Raw genomic sequence first — 22,066 nt, 5'->3', positions numbered from 1 at the left:
ATGTACAGGAAAGTGTCAGCACCCTCTGTCCAACATGCAGTTCGCTTGGTGTGAAGCCCAGAATGGCTTCCCTGGAGTAATGTAGTGTGGAGTTCAAAACCATCTTTATGTGAATACAGTAGTAACACAGAGCTGCCTTCATAAGTTAAATTCTCCTGCTTCTAAGTATACACTCAAGCAGAATACGTTTGAACCTGAAAGGCATAAAATACCCGCCTGAGCACTTCTCATTGCCTTCCCAGTACAGGCGATGGGGAGAGAGGTCTGTGTTCTCCGTGGTGTAACCATGTGGCTTGGCTTTCTGTGCAGAGGCTGTGCTGTCCCACTGTGGAGACATCCTGGGCAGCTCATTTCCATTGAACGTAGAAATCAGTGACAAAAGGAGGATGCTGGTGGAGGCTGAGTCCCATCCTGCTGTAGTACACCAGTCCTGTTCTGACCCTCCTAGCCAAGCAACTTTACTTCTTTGTCTGTGCTTTTACTTTCCCTTTTGCTTCCACTTGCCCTCCAAACCACATTGTTCTCTCTTAGATTTGTCCACCTTATCCCACTCTGACTGCTGTCCACACTCGTAAAGATTAACTCTGCCACTGTCTCTGGGTCCGCTCCTCTGCAGATTACCGTCTCCTGTTCAGAGTGGATAATCCATCAACCAAACAGCTGGCTGCCACCCAAGGGTCTGACGCAGTCCTGTGGCTCTCAGGCTGGAAGGTGTCTCTGGCTGCAGGGTTGGCAGACCGTGGAGAAGGCAGTGCACTGTGAGCGACACCAGCACGGGCTGCAGCTCGGTGCTCCCGCTGCCACGTAAATGTGAGCACATATACGCGTGCTCATGCGAGCAGCTCCAACAGCCTCCCAGCAGATGGCTGGAAGAAGAACTTAGGAATGAATTAGCCGCCAGGAGACATCTTGCCTGCTGGGAGCGGGCCACACTGGGCAGGCTGTTTGCGGAGTGAATGGAGAGCAGGCCCTGATGATCAGGCCACTGTAACATGACATTTAAGAACTCCAGTTTCCTCTGCTTTTCACTATCTTTTCTTTCTCTTCTTTATTTTATTCCTCCCTTGTTAGTCAGGGTTTGTTTAATCCCATGAAGCTGCCCCGAGAGGAAGGCATGGCTCTCTGACCCTCTGCTCTATCCCTACTGACAGGTGTTTATTCAAATACTTCTCCAATTTTAACCAAGTCTTAAAGAGAAGGCATAGAGATCCCAGAGATAATGAAAGTCCTTTAGCTTTAGTGGCAGTGGGTGGGTGGATAGAGGAGAGAAGGACTCTGTGAGAGTCCCCACTGTGGGAGAGGTCGCAGTGTGAGCTAAAACACCAAGCACCAGAACTCCCTTCTGGGAGAAGCCACATGGATACCACAGGCCACAGGAACCATTTCATGGCCCCCACGCTCATGAGGGCACTTGCATTGGCATGGGAAGCAGGGAGCTGGCAGGTGATGGAGGCAGGCACGGCTGTCATGGCTGGGCCAGCACTGGGTCCCTGCTCCCATGGCCTTTGGGCAGTCAGAGCACACAGCTATCTGGGACCAGCTGCATTCGTTGCAATGTTTGTTCTCATGTGGTTTCCCTTCCCGGCATTACTGGCTAGCACTGAACCGTGCGTTAAAGTCTGGGAGCGCCGTAAGTGTTTAAGAGGCCTATTTATCCCTCAAGAAGGAGAGGGCGTCCTCATTCCTCTTCGCACCTGTCCAAAGGAGACTGCATGCCCCATGCTAACAATGCCAGGCCAGCTCCTTGATGAGGCCACGCTGTGCTGCTGATGCTCCCGCTCCCTGTGCGAGACTTCCCACACCCTCTGCAAATAAGCTCGTGCCAGGTCATATCCGTACTACAGCACTGATTTTGCTGGCATGTGAGTGCCAGCCAGTTCCTTCAGAAGCTGCTGAACAATATGAACTAGAATTAATGACGGATGTGACTCCCTCCTGCTCCCCGCAGATCTTCTATATCTGCTTGGGAGACCCCATTTCCCTTCTGAAGGCAGAAGGCAGCCTATGGAAAGGCATTAGCCCTCCTATTCACACTGAAACAACAGCAGTGCCAGTGCACCAAAAACGGAAGGAGTCATATACCTTCTTCTTCTAAAAACAGAAGGGCCAGGATGCTTTCCAAAACTAGAAACAAACTTAAGATCAAGGCTGGCATTTCACGGATTGTTGCCAATTAACTTAATGAATAAAATTCTCCTTTTCATTGGCACCCTGTGCATGCAGGAGAGGAGCTGGATTGTTCTCCTGCCCCAGTTCTGGGTAGTAATTTTTCCTGCATTCACTAGGAGACAGCTGTCTGTTTTCATGCCCGCAGCGTAAGCTGGTGTTGAAGTTGCATCTGTGAAGGAGCCGCTGTGCTCCCTATCCTGGGGGCTATTTCAGGGCAAAAATGCCTGTTAACTGCTTACACTGAAGCACACACTTGACAAAAACATGAGGAAATCACGTAAGGATGCACCACACTCCACGTCTCTCATCTGCTGAGGCCATGCCCAGCATGCTGGGTACGCACATGGCTGCCCGGGGCTCAGCGGCATCTCGGGGCCAGGCAGCAGCCACTCACCAACCCCTGCCCGGAGCTGCGAAATAAAAATGGAATGAGCTTCCAAACCCTCTAGCAAAGAAAAAGCTTAAAAATATATATATATAACAGGAAAGTTGGGTGTGGTATGTGTTTCATGGCGTATGGCTGACTGGAAACAAAAACAAAATCCCTGAAAACTTAAGAGACAACAAGAACAAAAGGTGGGAGAAAACCACAAAAGCGAGCATGAGGCAGTGAGGAGAGGGGCTCTGTGTATTGATGTTTGAGACGGGCTCTTTAAAAGGGAAGATAATGACACTGAAAATTATTCTGAGCTTTTCAAAGGCATAAATGACCAAACTGCCTCCTGACTCCTGAATTACATTATCCAGAAAGAACTTAATAGCATGTTATTATCGCTTCTCCTCGCTGACAGGATTTCGGCACAGAAAAGACAAACAAGAAGCGCATTCGTAATCGCAGCCATGCTCACCTCTGCGCGGCGCCGACGGACGGGGCCACTCGTCCCAGGCGAGCACTGCAGCGGGAGGCCGGGGGAGGCCGTCGGCCCTAATCCAGCACCAAGGCCACGAAGCTGCCTTGGTTGCTGCCAGGGGGACACACTGTGTGTCCCAGAGGGCAGCCGGCCTGCGGAGCCTGCTGCCGTGAGGGCGGGCAGAGGTGGACAGTGAGGCTCAGCGAGCCCACCAGGCCCACCCTGCCTGAGTCACTGGGCCTGGCAGGAACAGGGCTGAAGGGCAAACGGCAGGGCGCAGGCGCCTGCCAGCGCCTGGCACTGCACATTCAGCTGTCCGTCCTGTCCTCATCTTTAGTGACTCTTATTCTCTGGACATGCCACTGGAAAGTCATCTACAATTTACCCAGTGCTAAACTCTTCTCCCATAAAACTGACTGTTCGGCCTGCCTGCAGTTAGCAGTGCTACAACACTTAGCTGACTGCCCACACCACATAAATCAATCTGCTTTCCTCCCTCTGCTGGTCCAGCTCACACTCGTGGTTTAGGTGTGTTGCTACACCAAAATCAATCCCCAGCCCATGCCACCTCATTGCTCAGGCCTCCGTGCTTTCTGTTGCAGAGCTGCTGTTTCAGTGCTGATCTTCTGCAAATGGTGGCTATGTCGGCTGGCTCTCCCTGCTTCACTTCTGCTCAAATTTATCTGTTGGCCCCATGTTGGAGAGGAGCAAATGCAGTCCCAGTGCAGACCAGGCGCAGCGCAGGCAGCCAGCCACATGATATATGCATCTTATATTGCCGGGTGTTCCTTTCAGCCTTATCAGCATGATGGATAGTTTAAGCCTGCTGAAGGACAAGACAGTAATAACAATGACCGTGATTACTATTTATCATACTTTCTTTAAGAGCAATATTATATCACCAGACTTCATGCATGTCACTTTGTTTATTAGCTACCATTTAGTAATCTCTTCTGTCTTTGGTTTATTAAAGTCAGAGGCACTATTAGGCCGTCAGCTGAGAGGACAGCAGGTTCCTGTGGCCAAGCACCACAGCCGACAGCCCCCAGGGACAGCCACCCTGGAAAGGCATTTGCTTGCTTGCTTATATCCACTCTGAGCCTGCGACTGCAGGGCTGTAAACTGCCGGCAGCTGACCTGGTGCATGCAGACACGTCCTGCGAGGTTAGACCTAATTCTTGTTCCCTTCTTTGCAGTGTTCTGGTTATAGGAAGGGGGGGGTTGTGAGCATTATTTATGCTTATATTTATCAGAGTGAAGGAAAGTAGCCTCAGCAAAGAATCTGAATCAAATGAGAATTAATAGAATAAAATAAATTAAAAAAAAAAAAATCCAAAGCTTCTCCTTACTCCATATTGCTTGTGCAGGCTGAATGAGCAGTTTTCACCAGAACACCAAAAATCAAAATACCTGGGTTACAGCAAGCTGGGTCGAGATGGAAGCTGTGCAAAGACCACAGCCAGTGGTCTGATACTGTCACTGATCTGAAGTGCCATGGAGGACTGAAAACAGATGGAAGCTCTCCAGGTCACACAAGCCAACCCAGAAAGGCTGTTCTCCTTTGAAAACGTCACCTTGAGCTGCACTCAGGCTCCTGCAGGAGGCTGGTGCTGCCGAGTGTGTCACAGGTTCAGTGGAAGCAGCACAGATAAGTGCACAATCATCTCCTGCCTGAGCTGCAGCTTGCAGGGCTCCTTCAAGCTTAGCCGAGGGCAAACACACTGCAGTGATCCCTGAAGATGACAGAGCCTTGGATCGCTACCCCTCGGAGAACTGGCTGCAGCCTCCCAAGGATCCAAGGCCAGGAAGGGAAGGCCTCTCGGCTGGGTGCAGCTCCTGACAGAACAAGACCAAATGCCCTCAGCCAGAGAAATACCTAATGCTTTCTCCATAGGCCCCAATTCCCGTTACACAAAGGTCACTTCACAGCTCTCTAGCTCGCTCAAGCAGCCTTCATCTGTATGCAAGCAGAATTTACTCCTGCTTTAAAGCCTGAGGCGGCCCTGGTGTGAACGAAAGGGCCCACAGCAGGATCCCAGAGAGCAGCACGCAGCCCCTGCACATGAAAGCACCACAACACGTGGGTTTTACCCAGGAAGGAACTGAGAAGTTCCTGACTGATTCACGCTGCGAGGTGGGCTACCCAGCCTGGCTTTTGGCCAGGACACCCAAGCTCACAGCCCTGGTCTGCAAGTGAAATAGCTGGCAAGCATTGGCCTGGGCATCGCTTCAGAGCAAAGATAAACCCTGTGTGGGGAAGTTCTTCCCTGTGTCCCATCTAACTGTCCAAGCCATAACTTGTGGCCATCAGCCCTTGTTTGGCTCTATTGTCTCTCTAACTCCCTACCAGAATTGCTGGCCGTTATCAGATCATCCCTTCGCTGCTTCTTTGCCAGCCTAAACAAGCCCATCTCCCTTGCAGGCTATGGGTGGTAGGTCCTCGCCATGCCACTAGCCCTCCATCAGATGCAGCCCAGCTTATCAGCATCCCTCTCGACCTGAAAGACCCAAAAGAAGGTGCTGGTTCAGGTGAGGACTCACCAGCACCAAGCAGAGGAGGACAAGCAGCCTCACCAGCCACACTCCTGATGTAGCTTTCATCAGCCCCAGTGAGAGCACACTGTGAGCTCATGTTTGTGTGGGGTCCACCACAACCCTTCCTTGCTCCTTTTCGGCAGGGCCGTGACTTTGCTGGTAGGTTTTCTTCTCAGCAGAAAGGTCCTAGTGACACTTCCCAGAGTAAGAAGTCAGGAGGCTTTGTTGTCACCCCTACGACACTTGGGAAGGATGATTTTTCTCAGGAGGGTAATTTATGAATTACTAATGCCACTCTCCCACTGTCCAGCTCTTTTACAGTCCTGGGCAGATTTTGAGCAACTCCTGGAGCACCGAGGATGACCCCGGCCCCCAGGCACCTTGGTGGGGCTGATGGAGGGCCAGCCCCACGCCAGCAGGAGCCAGACAGACAAGAAGGCTGCCCTGCCGTGCCAGGCCAACTCAGCCCCGCACCACGGGGAGCCGAGGCAGGCCCAGCATCCCTTCCCAACTGGGGGCTTCGCAAGTGCCAGCCCATCATCCCCAGCAAGAGACAGCTGCTGGCTGACCAGCTGGAACAAAAAGCTTAGAAAAGCCCATGAGTCCCATCTGGGGGAGGGAGAGAAACAGCCACATGAAAGCTCCACGGAGACGGAGCCAAAAAAAGGCTCTGAGATGCCTGCAAAGGGCTGCGCTTCACCCAGCATCATGCCGCGCCACAGTGGCACGTGGGGCTGTGGGAGTGAGGGGGAACCCTTCAGTGCGCCTGCCAGTGTCTGGGTGACCTGCAAAACAAAAGGCAGACAGGGTAATCCAGAAGCTTTTAAAGATCACAAATGAGTTTACAGTCATGCTGTTTTTTGGTATTTACTCACAAAATAGGGAGGGGGGAGCACTTCTGTACTTCTGTTCTTTCCTTTCCTCAACCCTCCTCCCCTCCCAGCCCCAAACCCCCAACCCTCGCTAGGAAAATAAAACTGCTGGGAGCACACATCATCACAGGGATCCTCACACTGCCCTTCTAAGAGCTGCCTGCTGCCTGGCAGGGCTGCCACCACTGCTATTAACAGCCTGGCCACCGCCCTGCCATGGCAAAACAGCCGAGGCTGGTTCCTCCTGCAGGCGGCAGGGGCAGGATGGGCATCGCCCCATCCATCTGGCAGTGCCCAAGGACTGGCGATCAGGAGCAGAAAGCCTTTGGGCCTGGCAGGCTGACTGCACGTAGCACAGCTCGAGGCAGTGAGCGTGGAATGGCTGTGGCGGCTCGCATCACACATGGCAGGGGGAGGACATGGAGAGAAGAGTGGCAGGGGGCAAGAGCTCTGCCTAGAGATGCATTAGGCAGCAGCCCCAGTGACCCCAGGGGAGTCGTTTGGAAGGGGAGTGACTTTGGTGCTGGCCAGGCTGCGTGCTGGTCTCGGTTTATTTGCTACGGGATGCAAGCAGTGATTCATTTGGAAAGCCTGTGCACTGCGACTGCACTGGGTTCACACGTCCCTGTGAGATGGCAGAGGGCACCCTGCAGCCTTGATCTGCAAATCTGTATGCCACCTACCTGTCATCATTAAAGTTCGTTGGATGTGTTAGGTAAAGGCTGTGCTGGTTAGCCTGGACTAATGCTCTTTTATGAGTTAATGCTCTTAATGAGTTTTTTCTTCAGCTGGGTATGGGAAAAGCCTGTTCACTTCCTACCCTAAACTCCTGCACAGTTTTACATGGTAACACCATTTACCCTGACTACCCCCTTTCCACCTCCAGCCAACCCAATGATGCATGTTTAAATACCAGCTGAAATGGCTGCTGCTGCCTCAGCACTTCGGAGCACACCGAGAGCGTTAGGAAGGGAGACAGTACCAGACGACATCGTAGAATTTCACATCACGGGAGCTGAAAGTTGCCCATCAGTTTGGTGTCTCTCAGCTCAACCACACCCCTCGTCAGTCCTGAGACGGAGTTTGTGGGTTCAGGAGTCTGCTTCAAGACACGTGCTTAGAGCCTGCACCAAGCAGGGAGCACTCTGAAGTTCATTCACAGCCGAACCCAGCCAGAGAGCAGCCCCCACGCCGCCTGCGAGCAGAGCAGCAGAGCCTGCATTTGCTGGTGGTGAGAACACCAATAAATTCAGGCTGCAAGGAAAGGCCAAGTGCACGGAGCTGATCCAGGTTACCTGTGTTTGACAACCACAATTGGGATGAGGAGGTGTCTTTTCAAAACCTTTTTAACACATTCACCTTTGCGAGCTTTCAGCGAAAAGACAAGGCAGGAATGTTAAAGGGTCAAACGCGGGGTGTTTGCTTGTTCTTTCCTCAGGCAAACCCTCATTGATTGACTGTGGGAATGGTGAGAGCTGAGCGAAACTGACTGAGGAGCCCCACTGCTAATACTGCAGCACGCAGCCTCCCGGCAGAGAATAATGTCAATAGACAAAGCCCTTTCAAATACACCCTGCTCTCTGACTGCTCCCAAAAATGAGTTTGAGGAGCTGCTGGTTCCCATCCACTTTTAGAGTTTGCACCCTCAAAGCGGCATCGTTAGCAGTTGCATGGCTGGTGGAATGTGTGGTGAGGTGAAAAACTGGGCTTGGCTGAGAGCAGGCTGTGGGCTCAGCAGTCGGTGCAAACGTCAGCTGTGGGGAGCCTCTCCATGCCATGGGATCCTCTGGAAATGAGGGACATGACCAGGGTCCCGCTAAGGGATGAGCTTTCCTACAGATGTTTGAGAGGCCCGACCAGTGCTCTGGTCAGTATACCCAGATGCGGGTAAGCAAAGATATTTGTGGGGGCAGCTACAAGAAGGGGCTGCACAGTGGGTCGCCGTCACTCGAGGGTCTCCCAGACTTCACTGAGTGCACCTGAGCAATTTTTCAAGCAGAGCTCTACCTCCGAAGAGAAGAAGACAGGCCCACCCGCAGTGGTCGGCCTACCAGCTGTAATTACCCAAGAGAGGCACTGATTCAGCAGGACTGCTCACATAAGCAAAGATTACTCACATACAGGCTGCAGGACCACTAACCCTGTGACTCCTTGTTGACTCAGGAGTCTCACCATTGCAGTTACCTCCAGTCCATTCCCTGGCACCGTTGCACAACCCACAAGTAGGGGGAATCACTGATCTGTCACTGCACAGGCTGGGGACAAGCTTTGTAAGGACATTTGGTCTTACCTAGGTTTGTTTTTTTGCTCTCAGCAAAGATGAGGCAGCACATCACTCCTGCCTCTGTCCCTCTCATGGGAAGGGATCAGAGAGTTAACAGCAGGGTCAGGCAATTGACTGCATAGGAGACCAAAACCCCACGTTCAGTAATTCCCCATCAATAACTCCGCCAATCACACACTACTTTTTGACAGTCCCAAGCCAGCTGCCTGTGCAGGGGCACGCAGGCAGTCGCTGCCTTCTCCAGTCACTCCCTCCTCATGCCCAAGCACTCATGCAGTCGGGTACCTTTTGTGCATTACATCCCTTCCCTCTCCCACAAGGCCAAAAAGAGCCATTGAGGACTGACACACACACTCACCCCCACTTCTGCCCCCTGATTCCCCTCACACCCAAGTGCGCACACTGCAAGGTGAGGTGTCACACCCGTGCAAACTGGGAAACTGCATGCAAATGGAGACAGCACACGCTCTTCTTGTGGCTTACACTCAGGCACGGCCTGGTGCCTGCGTAACACACCTCTGCTGAGCAAGCTTGCGGGTAGTGAAGGGGTGTTCCCACCCCATCCTTTGTGCCCTGCATGTAAGCCACTTTTCACCAAGACCATTTATAAAAAAGCTGAAATGATCTCAGCAGTCACCTCCACCTTGCTGCCTGTGGGAATCCTCAAAAGCAGCAGGGATGTCTCCCAGGATCCCAAATACATCTGGCATAAGAGAGGCCTCTGGGCAAGGCTTCTTAGTAGCCATCCCATAGCTGCAGAGTCAGACCCATCAGACCTGTCACTTGCACCACTGAGCAAGTGGCAGGTTTCCATCTGAGGCAGGACCAGTGAAATGTCACGGGCAGGGACGAGGCAAAATGCTCGATGTGCAACACGGGGTTGATGACGCCTCATAGATGTGCTGCAGCGCGCTCCTGCAGCCAGGGAGGAGGCAGGCTCAGCAGGGATCTGGGCGGCAAGGAGTGGTGTGCCCTCCCAGGAGAACGACACCCCATCCCATCCCAACACATCTGACACAGCACCAGAGGACCCAGCTGTGGAACAAACCTCTTGAGCAGAGGACAGAGCCAGATGGCATTTCATCTGACTTGCAGGGAGTTAACAAGCACTGCCTGCCATCACTCACTCCATGGAGAAACGGGAACAGGACAGAGGTCAGAGGCCACAACATCACCCTGAGTGTACAGCCAGCATCCCTCCCACAAATGTCTTTGATGCAACACATTTATTTTGCTGTGTGGCAGCGCTGTACAGTACACATACATTACCGGCAGTTTCAGAGCCCTGAGTCGTCATCCTTCCTGCCTTCCCTGAATCCCAGAAAAGAAGCAGGACCACTGTCCCCTTCCCCCACTTCAACTGCAAAGAAATGGGACTGGGAAAGTCCAGAAACACACAGGCACTTGCAGGGAGACTCTGCAATAACTAACATAAACCCTATCGGATTTTTTAAGGGATGTACCAGCTTTCTCTGAGGGTCAGACAAATGTTTTGGGGTATTCTAGGCAGGGCTGTGATTCTCTTAAATTTTTTAGGATTGTTTAAGAAAGAGCCTAGGAAAGGCTTTTGCTTCCAAGGCAGTTTCACTGGAATCTGTGTGGAATTTCCCCTGTTCAAACGGGGAGAGAAAGTACCATGCCCTTCTTGACACACAGTATCCCACACCTCCCTTTCCTAACCCACAAATCAGCAGAGCCCTGGTACCTAATCCACCTCTTGCTGCCACAGAGAAAGCTAATGCTGTAACATGCAAGAACAGTGCAGCATGTAACAAGGAACAAGACCCAAAAATAGCCCACAGGATAGACAGAAACAGTCAGAAAGGCAAATGTGCCGTGGAGAGCAGAAGTGAGAGAGGGAACAGGCAGGCCTCTCCCACCAGCTCTTGTCAGTATGTGGAATGGTGCATCCAGCTCAGGAGACAAAGGACCCAGTTCCCCAGCCGGGACCCCTTCAGCCACAGGAAGAGTTCATACAAGTTGATCTGCCACAGGCTCAGTCCTTCTGTGAGTGAGATCTGGACCCTCCTGTAAAGTGAGTGACTCTTGCTCCTCTGATACCTAGAACGAGAGAAACAGCCGTGTTAGCTCCGGCAGGACGCAGCCCGACAGGAAGGCAGCCTGTCCTGCAGCTCCAGTACAACCAACACTCCCCAGGGGAGGTGACTCCCGCCCCTGGAGAATCACCCCCTGGAGTAGGGGGTTTATCCAAGTAGATGCTCCTGAGGAGCTGGGGACTCCCTTTCTGGCACAAATCTGGCAGAAGAGACAGCCTGCCCCTGTGCGAGCCCAGTTCCCTTCCCGATGCATGTAGTGAGCCTGGGCTACGGCAAAATCTGCTTCTGTGCCCAGCTTCACTTCAGCTCACAGGCGCAGGTGCACACCCCTGTAGCCTTTCCTGGTAGTACATTCACAGGAGTCCAACAATCCTGACACACTGATTCCGAAAAATAATTCTCCACCTTTCACTAGAAGCAAAGGGTAACTGGGCCTTGCATTTCCCTCATCATTCAGACAAATACGTTATTTCTTCTGCAAGGAGGAGGAATGTGAGGTAGGGGAAGTGAATTGACTCACGGGTGGAAATCAGCTGCCTGATTCCTGTTCTTGGGTTCTAAACACCAGCCTGATCTTCACAGTCAGCCCCAACACCTTGCAGAAGCAGGCAGCAGTGAACTTGCTGATCTTTCCTACCCACAAATACTTCCCAGTGTTGATGTCTGTAATGGGCCCTGTCCCCTCTTCTGGATTACAGGGCCAAACCCTAAAACCTTATCCTACGGCTGCACCCCCATCCCTGTCCCCAGCTGCAGGGTGACACAGCTGCCCTGTGGAGAGGCTGATGGGAGCAGGAACAGCACAGAAAGAGGCTAAGGTGTATAACTGAGCAGGGGTCAGACCTCAGCAGATGCTCTAATGAGTGGGAGGGGTCCATTGCTAAGGGTAAGAGGTCAAGATCCAAGTCAGGCCTTGTCAGGGCCCTGAGTGGAGGGCCCTAATATGCCTTCATGGCTCTGGCTAGCCTGGGGCCTCCTCCACACTCTCTGCTTATAGGCCCAGGAGCATTATTTAAGCTGAAGGTTTTCAGTGCGTGCCTAGTACTGGAGGAGTACTGGTCTCCAGCTCACGCCCTGCTCTGAGGGCCCCTAAGCTAGGTGTGAACCTCCTGGCTTAACCTCAGCCCTGTCCTGTCCCTAAGGATCTGTCTGGCAACTACTAGGCCTGCTCTGTAGGTCACCTTCCTTGTTTGCCCCTGGACCTGCCTTATCCCCGTGATGTTGCATTATGATACAGACTTTTGGTTGAACCCGGCCAGCATCACAGGGTCTGTCCTGCTTGCCTTGCTCAGGACTGGTCCTTGGCCTGCTGGCTCCCGGCCCCTAGGGAGCAGCCAGCCCTCCATATCTGGAGGCTGCTCCATGTCTGGACCCCGGTGCCTGGAGAGGAAACTCACGTGGAAACAGCTCTGATGCAGCAGCGAGACATGTTGAGGAAGGAGCTGGCACTGGCCCGTGTGTGCAGGGCTGACTCAATCCCCCTTAGCAGGTCGTTGGTCTTCAGCAGCAGCAGCATCTGGCGGGGGACGTTGTTGAGGAGCTGGGTGATCTGGGGTAGGTAAGCAGCAGCATTGGACCGGATCTCCACATCCTGCAGTCAGCCAGGTCATGTCAGAAAGAAAGGAGAGAGAAGCTGAGAGTGCACGGGAAACCCCTGTCCAGACGCAGCTGAGATTTGGCAGGAGGAGACAGCGTTTTGCCAGACCATGACTCTCGGCCAGGTGCTGAAGAGCTCTTCCTGCTGTTTTGCAGCAGGCAGCTGGCTGTCCCAAGCACTCATTACATAGGCACAGATCACTCTTGCTACATTCCACCTGCCCTTCAGTGAGGTAAGGCCCCTTCACCTTACTGGCAGCATTAACAGCCTCTCAGGAGAGCAGGGCGTTTGTTGCTATCTCAGTTCTTGGCCCAGGCAGACCACACCAATGTTTCATTACTGCCCTTGCAGCTTTCTGACTGAGTGTCACCTCAGCAGACCCAATGCTGGCAGCGCTGCAAGTACCACAGGACTGCTTGGGAAGTCGGGCATGCTGCAAGGACAACCAGGCTGCTCCTCACCATGTGCATTTTGCTGTCCCGTGCAACTGATGGCTTCATGATATACTGATGGAGCTCTTTCCAAAGCTTAGCTTAGTCCCCTGTCCTCAACACAGCTCAGTGGAGGCGTGAAAGCATTATGCAGACCTTCATGCTAACCCAAAAGACCACAGAACTGTCATCTGTGTCAGACTATAGGTCCATCTAGACCCGTATCAAGAAATCAAAAAAAAAAAAAAGTCCCTGGGACACCTGCAGCCTCCAGAAACCAGCAGGACACATGCAAAGGGAAGTAAATGACTTCTTACAGAGAGTGAGGCTCCTTTGTGGGGGAAAGGACAGCTCTAAAACCTTCTCTTCTGTGGAATGAGGGATGGCAGGTCTATATTTCACGATACGGGATGTGACACCCACCCTTTGTGAACTTCAGACTTATTACAGAGGAAAAGACCCACACAAATCTCGTGTGCAGGCCGTGATGGTCAGAGGTGTATCCAGCTTACACAGCATCATGGTTGCTTTGGTGTCGACACATAAATCTTTCTGTCCTGCCTCCATCACCAATCTCACACACAAATCTTAGCAAGAAGATGCCTAGCTCTCCTAAATGTTAAATGTTTTGTTCCAGTATTTGTTGGCAGAAAATTCCTTCCTGATATTCTTATCTCTCATCCTTGCCAGCATCACTGCAGAGGCTACTTTATTTTCCACGCATAGGTTTTCTTTTCTATTCCTTTTCTTTTTATTTTTAGCTCCAGCTGTTTGTACACATCACAAAGGAACCACAAGATCTGTCATCAGAACTGTCATTTTCTGTGAAGGGTGAAGCCTGTGCACGGAGGAAGAAATGAGCTATGCCACAGGAACTGAGAAAAGCCCCTTGGCTGCAATCGCAGAGGCTGCTGCAGGATGCAACAAAACACAAACATAAAAGCTGATGAGATAAGGCTAGCAGCCACCCTGGGCGGTCAGCTGCCTGGCCTTGGCTCAAGGCAGGAACAACTACACCTATGGCAACCCTCACAAGTTTGCCTAGCCTGCTCTTAAAACCCTTCAGTGATGTGACCCGCATCCTCCCCAGACCATCCACACCAGCGTCTCTCTAGCCTTGTCATTAGATCCTGCTTTACTCGTGTTATTACCAAAATCTCCTTAGCTGAACTTTAAACCCATTATTTCTTGTCCTGTTTGCAATCTGTCTTTACCAGATTTGAAAATCACACTTACATCTTCCCTCAACCTGCACTTCTCTGGACTTTTTCTGCCCTAGCTTGCTCAGACTTAGCTCATGAGTTGCACCTGCTTGACCATCAGCTTCCCACTGGCCTCTTCCCACTTTCATCAAACCTTTCTCAGGAGGCAGTGCCCCAGACTGGACATAGCACACGACAGCTAAGATGTTGTATCAGGAGGGTTTACTTGTCTCTCAGACCACTCTGCTGTCAATCCATCCTCAAGCACATCCACCCGAGCTCTATGCTGATGGCACCTGCCTACAGGGGCACTTGGCTCTTTCTGCTGATACGATCTTTCCAATTCACCTCTAAACTAAGGGCAAACAGCAGCTCATTTCCTAATGTCACAGTAAATCTGCTCAGCTCCCCATTATCTGCTGCAGGATTATCCAGTTTCAGCATTAATTGTGTCATATAGGCCAAGACAACAGAGTTGGCTCCATACAAGCAATTCGGCTCTGACAAAGTTCATTAGCCCACACAGTGCACCGTGCAGCCACAGTCACATCTCTGCATAACTTACACAAGCCAGCTTAGGACAAACATCACTTATTAGCTCAGATTCAACACTGGCCTTATAGCACTGGAGCCAGCTCTGTGTAGATTCAATGTGGTGTCTGAATTTTCTTCTGGAGCTACCAACTCCAGAACTCAGCAGATCAAGCACAGATCTGGTAAACAGTCATTATATTATTTCTGATATGCGGAAGATTAACTCAGGTAGGAAGTGATCAAATTACTGGGGGGGTTCCATTACCCAAGGTATCTGACCTACTCATTGCTGTGGGTAATGGCAAGCCAGTACAGCAAATTCAACCCCATCCATCAAAACGAAACACCAACCCCAAGGAATTTCCAGGAGAGGATTTCACAGAACGATATTTTAATGCTAGTTAAATTAATTTCATTCTATCTACTACAAATGTGTGCAGATAAGAACAAACCATAGGATACAACATGTTTCTCCCTACAGATTCTGGTCCATTTCCTGAAATCACATCACTATAGGCTCACCTCTAAAAAAAGCACAGCTGGCAGGGGCTGCTACTATTCTTAAGGCAATGTGTGCGTGTCAGGAGTGCTAGCAGGCGTGAGAAGGATCCCAGCATGTGTGGATAGGAAAGCAGGGAGAATGTAAGTGGCAATTTCCTAGATTTGTAGTGATTGAGTTGACAGAATCTGCAGTTAAGCAACCTTGACTCCAAGTTAATAGGGTTTCTGATTGGGAGGTAATTTCCGAGGGTTTTTAGGAGTTTGTATCAGTGCTGATAGTCATTTACATGAATAGTGATAATGCATTATCCTTCTCATATCTTCCCACTAGGCCTTTATGTCTCCTCTACCTCACCCTATCCTCCTCGCTGGTTCCCTGCACAGCTGCATTAAACACTTCTTTTCATTTTAAGAAAAGGCTGATCTACAAATGTTTCTCCTGCCAGAACTGGTGAACACTTAGCCATTAAAATATTATACAAAATTTAAGCAGCCCATGACAAGTAAAACTGGGACATTAAGTTTAGCCACTATAACACATGGTATAGAAGGATTCCTGGCTTATTCTAGCTCAGCTGTCAATGCAGAATTTGCTATGGAGCTGCCAGGGGCTGCCCAGTATCACTCTGGTATCAGCAATACAAGTGGTTAGAACAGGGAAGGTACCTGAGAAGAAGGAGGACAGGCAGTAGGGGAGGGCACACAGGTCCTACCTCGCTGGCTGAGACTGGCGACCGGTCAATGCCCCTGTTGACAGACTCCCAGGACCTGGCGGTGAGCATGCAGGCAAAGAGCGGGTACAAATCCCCCGCCCCAAGCCGCCGGCTGTACTTCTGCACCCTCTTCATATCGGCCTTGATAAGGGCCTGCCAAAGGCGGCAGTAGTCCATGCGGAACGACTCGCTCAGCACCTGGGGAGGGAGACACAGCCCTCAGAAGTTCACAGAGGGCAGGGAACAAGGAGGAAAGCCTTGTGCCCCCCAGCCATGCCCTATCCCCCACTTCAGAGTCAGGAAATTTCCTTGGAGGGTTATGGGAGTAATAGGAAAAACATATTCATATGGGCGTCGAGGAGCAAGGCTGCAGCTGGGTACGCTCTTCCAGCCTGACACCCACGGGCAGCTCGCAGGGCCTTGGAAGCCCCCCCCAGTTACGTACCTGGTAGAGCCCATGGTCCAGGAGGATGATGTGGGCCTTGCCAGAGGCTGGGCACTTCTTCACCAGCACATTGCCTGGATGCGGGTCACAGTGGACAAAGCCATTCACGAAGATCATTTCACTGTAGAGTTTCCCCAGGTTGCGAGAGATCTGTAAGGAGAGAGGAGCTGGTCACACACTGCCACCCCCAGCAGGGTGCGTGCCAGGGAGGGGAGGCAGCCCCTGTGTGCCAGCACTGCGGGGAGCAAGGGGCTGGCACATGCCAACGTGCCCACACAGAGCTCGGGGACCCCTCATGCTGACAAATGCACGGTACGGCTGCTGGTGTCTGCTGCACAGGGAAGGATCCACGCAGGGGGTATCACGAAGATGTTTGCAGGGTTAGGCGTTATTTGAGAATATTTATCTAGCATGAAAAAGGGTAGGAATGTGGTAGGAATGTGGGTTAGGAATGGGTAGGAATGAGGTTTCTGGTCCTGTGGGGAAAAATAGGGTTTCTGGTAAGGAGGAGGAAAATGAGACAGCAGATAGTGGCAGACAGTCCTTGACAGGGAAGGTATTGAAGAAGCTGCTGGGGTGGGTGGAATGCCACTTGTATGAAGACTCAGGTGTTTCCTTCAATGGATGACAGCAGGGCCCAGTGGAGAAGAGGTGGGAGAGGATCAGCCTGTCTGTCTGCTTACCGGAATGAACGCAGGCTCCCTCTGCCCTCCCTCCACCACACTGTCTCCTACTTTCCCCCTTTCTTTCCTCAGTCCCACACTAATCAGATTTACGATGTCTATGAAGATGAAGCAGCACAGAAAAGCTGTTTAAATCATCCTGTCATTGCCGTGTCCCTCCATGCCACTGCTTCTCATCACCCAGAGATGTTATTACAGTTAAAATCTCCTAGGAGCTAGTGAACATCCCCAGGACCTCAGATCAATCCCTCACCACACCAGCACAGCAACCTCTCACCCTGACATCCCACTGCTGGTCCTCCCTGCCATCAGAAAGTGGCACAGTGCTCCACAGCAGAGTGCTGAACAAGCAATTAAAAGACAATTAAAAGTCAATCGTTACAAATGATTTCAAGCAGACACACGATGTAAGCAGCAAACAGGCAGCTGTCCCCACAAGCGGAGGTGGCGGAAGAGGTAATGGTTATACTAACGACAGCTTGTCCTGCAGAAAACCTGACAGCAAGGAAAGGGCTTGCTTTACCCACGTATGAAATGCAGCCACCTCTGAGAGGAGCGCAGTGGCTGTTTAGGAAGCCACAGAACAATGCCACGCTACTGCATCAGGACAGGGCATGCGGAGCTCCAGGCCTGGCTGAGCCACCAAGAGCCCAGGGGAGCAGCTGGAAGCAGAGCAGCCAAGTGTAGAACAGCATCCTGATGAGCAATGCCCAAGTAACCACAAGTGAGGAGGAAGCATGGGAACCCTGCCTGCAGCACACCAACAGGGACAGCTGTAGAACCAGGTAGGACAACCCTCCTTCCCTCAGGTGGGACCTGGAGCGACTACTGAATCATGGGGATGCAGCCCCCATGCCAAATCACCCATGCAGGTGCTTTAGCTGTAAAATTTGGTAAGTCCGAAGTACCAGGTGTTCTGACATCCTAGAAAGGGTAAGTAGAACCTTGCAGTCCAAGGATGTGCCAGACAGTCTGTCCTGAGCTAATCATTCACTCATGCAGACTCCCAGGGACCTGCACACCAGGAGAAGTGGACTTGGACATCATGACTGCTGCAGGTGCAGGGCAGGTGTCCTCTCTTCAGCCACCAACAGCAGACAGGTTACTATCTGTGGTCATAGCCTTTTACAGCCCAAGACACAACAGAACAGAAGCTTGGGATTCATCTTCCCACCTTACCATGGGTCACCTTAGAGGGGTCACAGCCCTGCTCAGACCCACGGGCTGGGTCATGGGTACAAGACAACCTTTACTTCCCCATCCCGTCTCCCTTCTCTGCCATACTTATATTTATTTCACCAGAGTACAGCCTTGAATATTTCCAGTAGCTAATGCTCTGAAACTAAACTTTACAGCTTCTTTAAGAGAGAGGAAAGCATTCTGTACAATTTAGTTAGCATACAGAAAATATGTCACAGGGATTTACGATAAAATAAAACAGTCTTTACCTTTGAAAAAAATAAATTTACTTAGAGTAAGAGATGGAGCTGCACACTGAAGTATTTTAGCGTATTTTTGTCTGCTGACATACCTCTAAAATTGAAGAGAAATTAAGATAGAAAGCATCAATGCTGTTGAGTTCTAAACAAAAAGGAAGGCTATATTTCTAGAAATTAGAGTATAAAATAAAAATGGTGACCCATCATTATAATTCAGACAAAAGGAATTCATGTTTCTAGAGCAAAAAGTTAAGAAATAACCATGACACCTTTACATACATTAATTGCAATATAGCTCCATGAGTCTTCAAAGACACATATACTATATATAGGACCTTTGGTACAGATGTGTCATATGTCCAATGCTTTAAGTTTTTTTACTTACATAACTTCATTTTCTGTACACAGTTATCTAACGTGCACCTGCTGAAGTACTGAAACGTGGCTATTATTATAGGATTCTTAAACTTAGTACAAAAAGACTTTCACTAATCGTTCAGAGGGAAAAAAAAGAAAAAGTAATGTAAAAATTGAATTCTGTTTTTCTCAGTTTCCCAGCTTTCTAGCTCTACATCTCAAAGGGGCCAGAGAAAGGGGACCAGGACAGGAAAAGGAAAACTAAAAATAAAGGTAAATATATTCCTTCTTCAAGTTTTCATCTTTTTCCTAGGCACTCGCATCATCATTACACACAGCAGTGAGCAGTGACAAGTACCTCCACTGACACAGCTTGCTCTCTGGATGAGATACAAGGCTATGCAAAAGACCTATGCATCTACAACCTGGGGAGCAGGTTTGGTACATATGTTTGGTACAGTTCTGTGCCTGTATATTAGCAAAAATATGATTTCTTGGTATCAGAAAAAGTATATGTCAATAAGTGTTTGATCGTGCATGGATAACTGTAGGTCTGTTGTTCCACGTGTGCTTGCTTTTTGAGTTTCTCTCTCTGAGACCTCAGTGACTACCGGCAATGATTCCCAGTAATTTGCCTGGAGTGAACTCCCCTAAACTCTGAAGCACTCATCTTCTATTGACACCCTTTAAGCAGTTTCAAGAGAGATTCACAGAAAGGGAGCCCTAGGGGACCAGTTTGTCTTGGTGCTTGGAGTGTATACAGGCTCCCCTGGTCAGGGAAGACTAACAGCAGTGCATGATTTTCCACATTAATCATCAGCCAACAACACAGTGTGCTTTTTGAATATTCGTGGGAATAAGGTTTTTAAAACTCTTGTGGAAAAGCAATTGGAAGAACCTGTCATCTATGCCACCAAACTTCCCATAGATGCTGACCCCTGTTTTGCTTTATCCAGTACAGTGCCCCATCACTACTGGCCTTCAGTGCATCCTTACTGAAAATACCACTGGACAAATAACTTACAAAGAATTCACTCTGGAAGAATGCAGTTAGGTGAAATGAGAAAACAAACATGTGAAAACCTCTACTCAGGGGAAGAGAGGAATTCAGCATGCGTTCAGGCTGTGTAAGACCTTGGGGTGAAGGTGCATAGCAAATTAGACAAAAGGTTGCAATGATTTACAGAAGCAAAGACCAAAGTAAACACACAGGCATTTTGTTATGACACGGTGAGGTCATCATTCCTTTCCCTGTTTATCATCCAACACAAGGTCCTTATGATTACCAGGGTCTCCCAGCACTGTTCTGCTGCGCATGGTAAAAAAAATAATAATGATCATCCTTGGAATCCTGCATTCACTTCAAGACACCTCATTAAGAGAGATGCAGACAACACGGAGTGAGTTTAGAAAAAGCAAATAAATGAGCAGGATGCAGGAGGAATTTACTTAGGAAAAAAGATTAAAAGAGCTGAAGGTTCTGGAGTTGGCTAAAGAATACCAGAGAAGAGACAGTCTATCAATTTTAAAAGGTTTGAATACCAAGGAAAGAGGCACTTGTAGCACTGAATGTGCTACAAGAAATATAACTAGGTAGAAGCAGGTATAATCAAGAATAGGATAATTTAGGCATTATAAGAAAAAATTAAAAAAAACATGCCAGTCAGCAAGCAGATTTGAGCTTGGTATGTCAGATTGACACCAGACTCGGGCTTTGGCCAGAGGCACATCCTTGCCTATTGCCAGAAGGTGTGTTATTGCCAAAAAGAAGTTCAATTTGTCTGTCTGTGCTGCAGCAGAACGTGATGACTATGGCCACCAAGAAAGCCCGTGTCCTCACCAGCCAACACAAATAGCAACCTGCCATTGCCACATGATATGACATGACCATGACACTGTCTAAGGCAAACTACACATTTTCAACCCAATATTTTAATATTGAAAAAAATGCTTACAGGATATAAAAATGCTTGCTATAGCCTCCTTTAAGGTAACTGTACAGCATGGTAAGGTCTCCTCTGAGCCTCCTTTTCTCTAGGCTAAACAACCCCAGTTCCCTCAGCTGCTCCCCGTAAGACCTGTCTTCTAGACCCTTCACCAGCTTCGTTGCACTTCTCTGGACTCGCTCGAGCACCTCGATGTCCTTCTAGTAATGAGGAGCCCAAAGCTGAACACAGTACTCAAGGTGCGGCCACACCAGGGCCGAGTACAGGGGGACAATCACTTCCCCAGTCCTTCTGGCCACACTGCTTCTGATACAAGCCAGGATGCTGTTGGCCTTCTTGGCCACCTGAGCACACTGCTGGCTCATATTCAGCTGCCTATCAACCAGTATCCCCCAGTCCTGTTCCACCCGGCAGCTTTCCAGCCCCTCTTCCCCCAGCCTGTAGTGCTGCATGGGGTTGTTGTGTCCTGAGTGCAGGACCCGGCACTGAGCCTTGTTTAACCTCCTACAGGTAGCCTCAGCCCATCGGTCAGGCTGTCCCATATCCAGATCCCTCTGCAGAGCCCTCCTACCTTTGAGCAGGTAGGAGGTTACTCACACCTGACTTGGTGCTGTCTGCAAACTTACCGAGGGTGCACTTGATCCCCTTGTCCAGATCATTGATAAAGATATTGAAGAGAACTGGCCCCGATACTGAGCCCTGGGGGACACCACTAGTGACCAGCGTCCAGCAGGATTCGACTCCATTCACTTCCCTCTGATAAACTCCCAGCATATTTAAGAAACTCTTCTCATTAGCTTTTAAGCGTATGGCTTTTCACTTGGTATTTCTCATTTTTATGCCTTTCTATCACTCCAGTCCTCAAGGCCACCAGGTGCTATTGCTACTTTAACCCTCCTCTACAATGACAAAACACCCCAAACTGGTGCCATTCATAACCTCTTCCACAAAGTTCTGTTTGTGTCAAGGTCATTACTGAAATTATTAAGATCGGTTTGAAGAGCAAACCTCGAAAAACTCCACTGTGATAATTTCTCTCATTACCATTGTCTCTATCAGTCTCTCACCTACTTTGCAACTTCCCTACCAATCCCCACCCTTTCTATTTATCTGACTCATATCCAGTGTATCAAGTACGCCTACTGCATTTTTGTCATCTAATTCAGAGGACCCCAAGCCATAGCACAGGTAACAGCAGTGATGTGTTTCTTTTTGTATATACAACCCACCTCTTAACAAGACAGCATGCCCAGCTGACAGAACCACCTGATATTAACAAAACACTGGAAAGCCCATCACAAATAAAAACCCTTACAAACACCAGGCCGATATGCCTAGTTAGCAAGAAAGAAATGAGTGAGTGCAAATTTGAGCCTATGAATACTCCTTTAGCAACCAGATGGCAGATATACCATGTTCACTGGTAGCTGCAATGTAAAAAACTGCCCAG

The 22,066-nt window shown here is 50.0% G+C and overlaps 1 protein-coding gene across 5 annotated transcripts in view; it reads right to left on the bottom strand.

Moving 5' to 3' along the window:
- Positions 1–9,922: 9,922 nt before the first annotated feature.
- ADCK1 (aarF domain containing kinase 1) overlaps positions 9,923–22,066 on the bottom strand; it is an 87,615-nt gene continuing 75,471 nt past the window's right edge. For all 5 annotated transcript variants that reach the window (XM_035539273.2, XM_035539275.2, XM_050710734.1 and 2 more), the window contains 4 exons: positions 16,192–16,341; positions 15,747–15,944; positions 12,166–12,359; positions 9,923–10,772 (listed from right to left, as the gene is read on the bottom strand). In XM_035539273.2, the coding sequence (XP_035395166.1) occupies positions 10,601–10,772; positions 12,166–12,359; positions 15,747–15,944; positions 16,192–16,341 (714 nt within the window). In that variant the 3' untranslated portion in view covers positions 9,923–10,600. The remainder of the gene's footprint in view (positions 10,773–12,165; positions 12,360–15,746; positions 15,945–16,191; positions 16,342–22,066) is intronic.

The sequence above is a fragment of the Cygnus atratus genome, chromosome 5 (assembly GCF_013377495.2).
Source record: "Cygnus atratus isolate AKBS03 ecotype Queensland, Australia chromosome 5, CAtr_DNAZoo_HiC_assembly, whole genome shotgun sequence".
NCBI lineage: Eukaryota > Metazoa > Chordata > Aves > Anseriformes > Anatidae > Cygnus > Cygnus atratus.
This window is presented reverse-complemented; position numbering and strand designations above follow the sequence as displayed.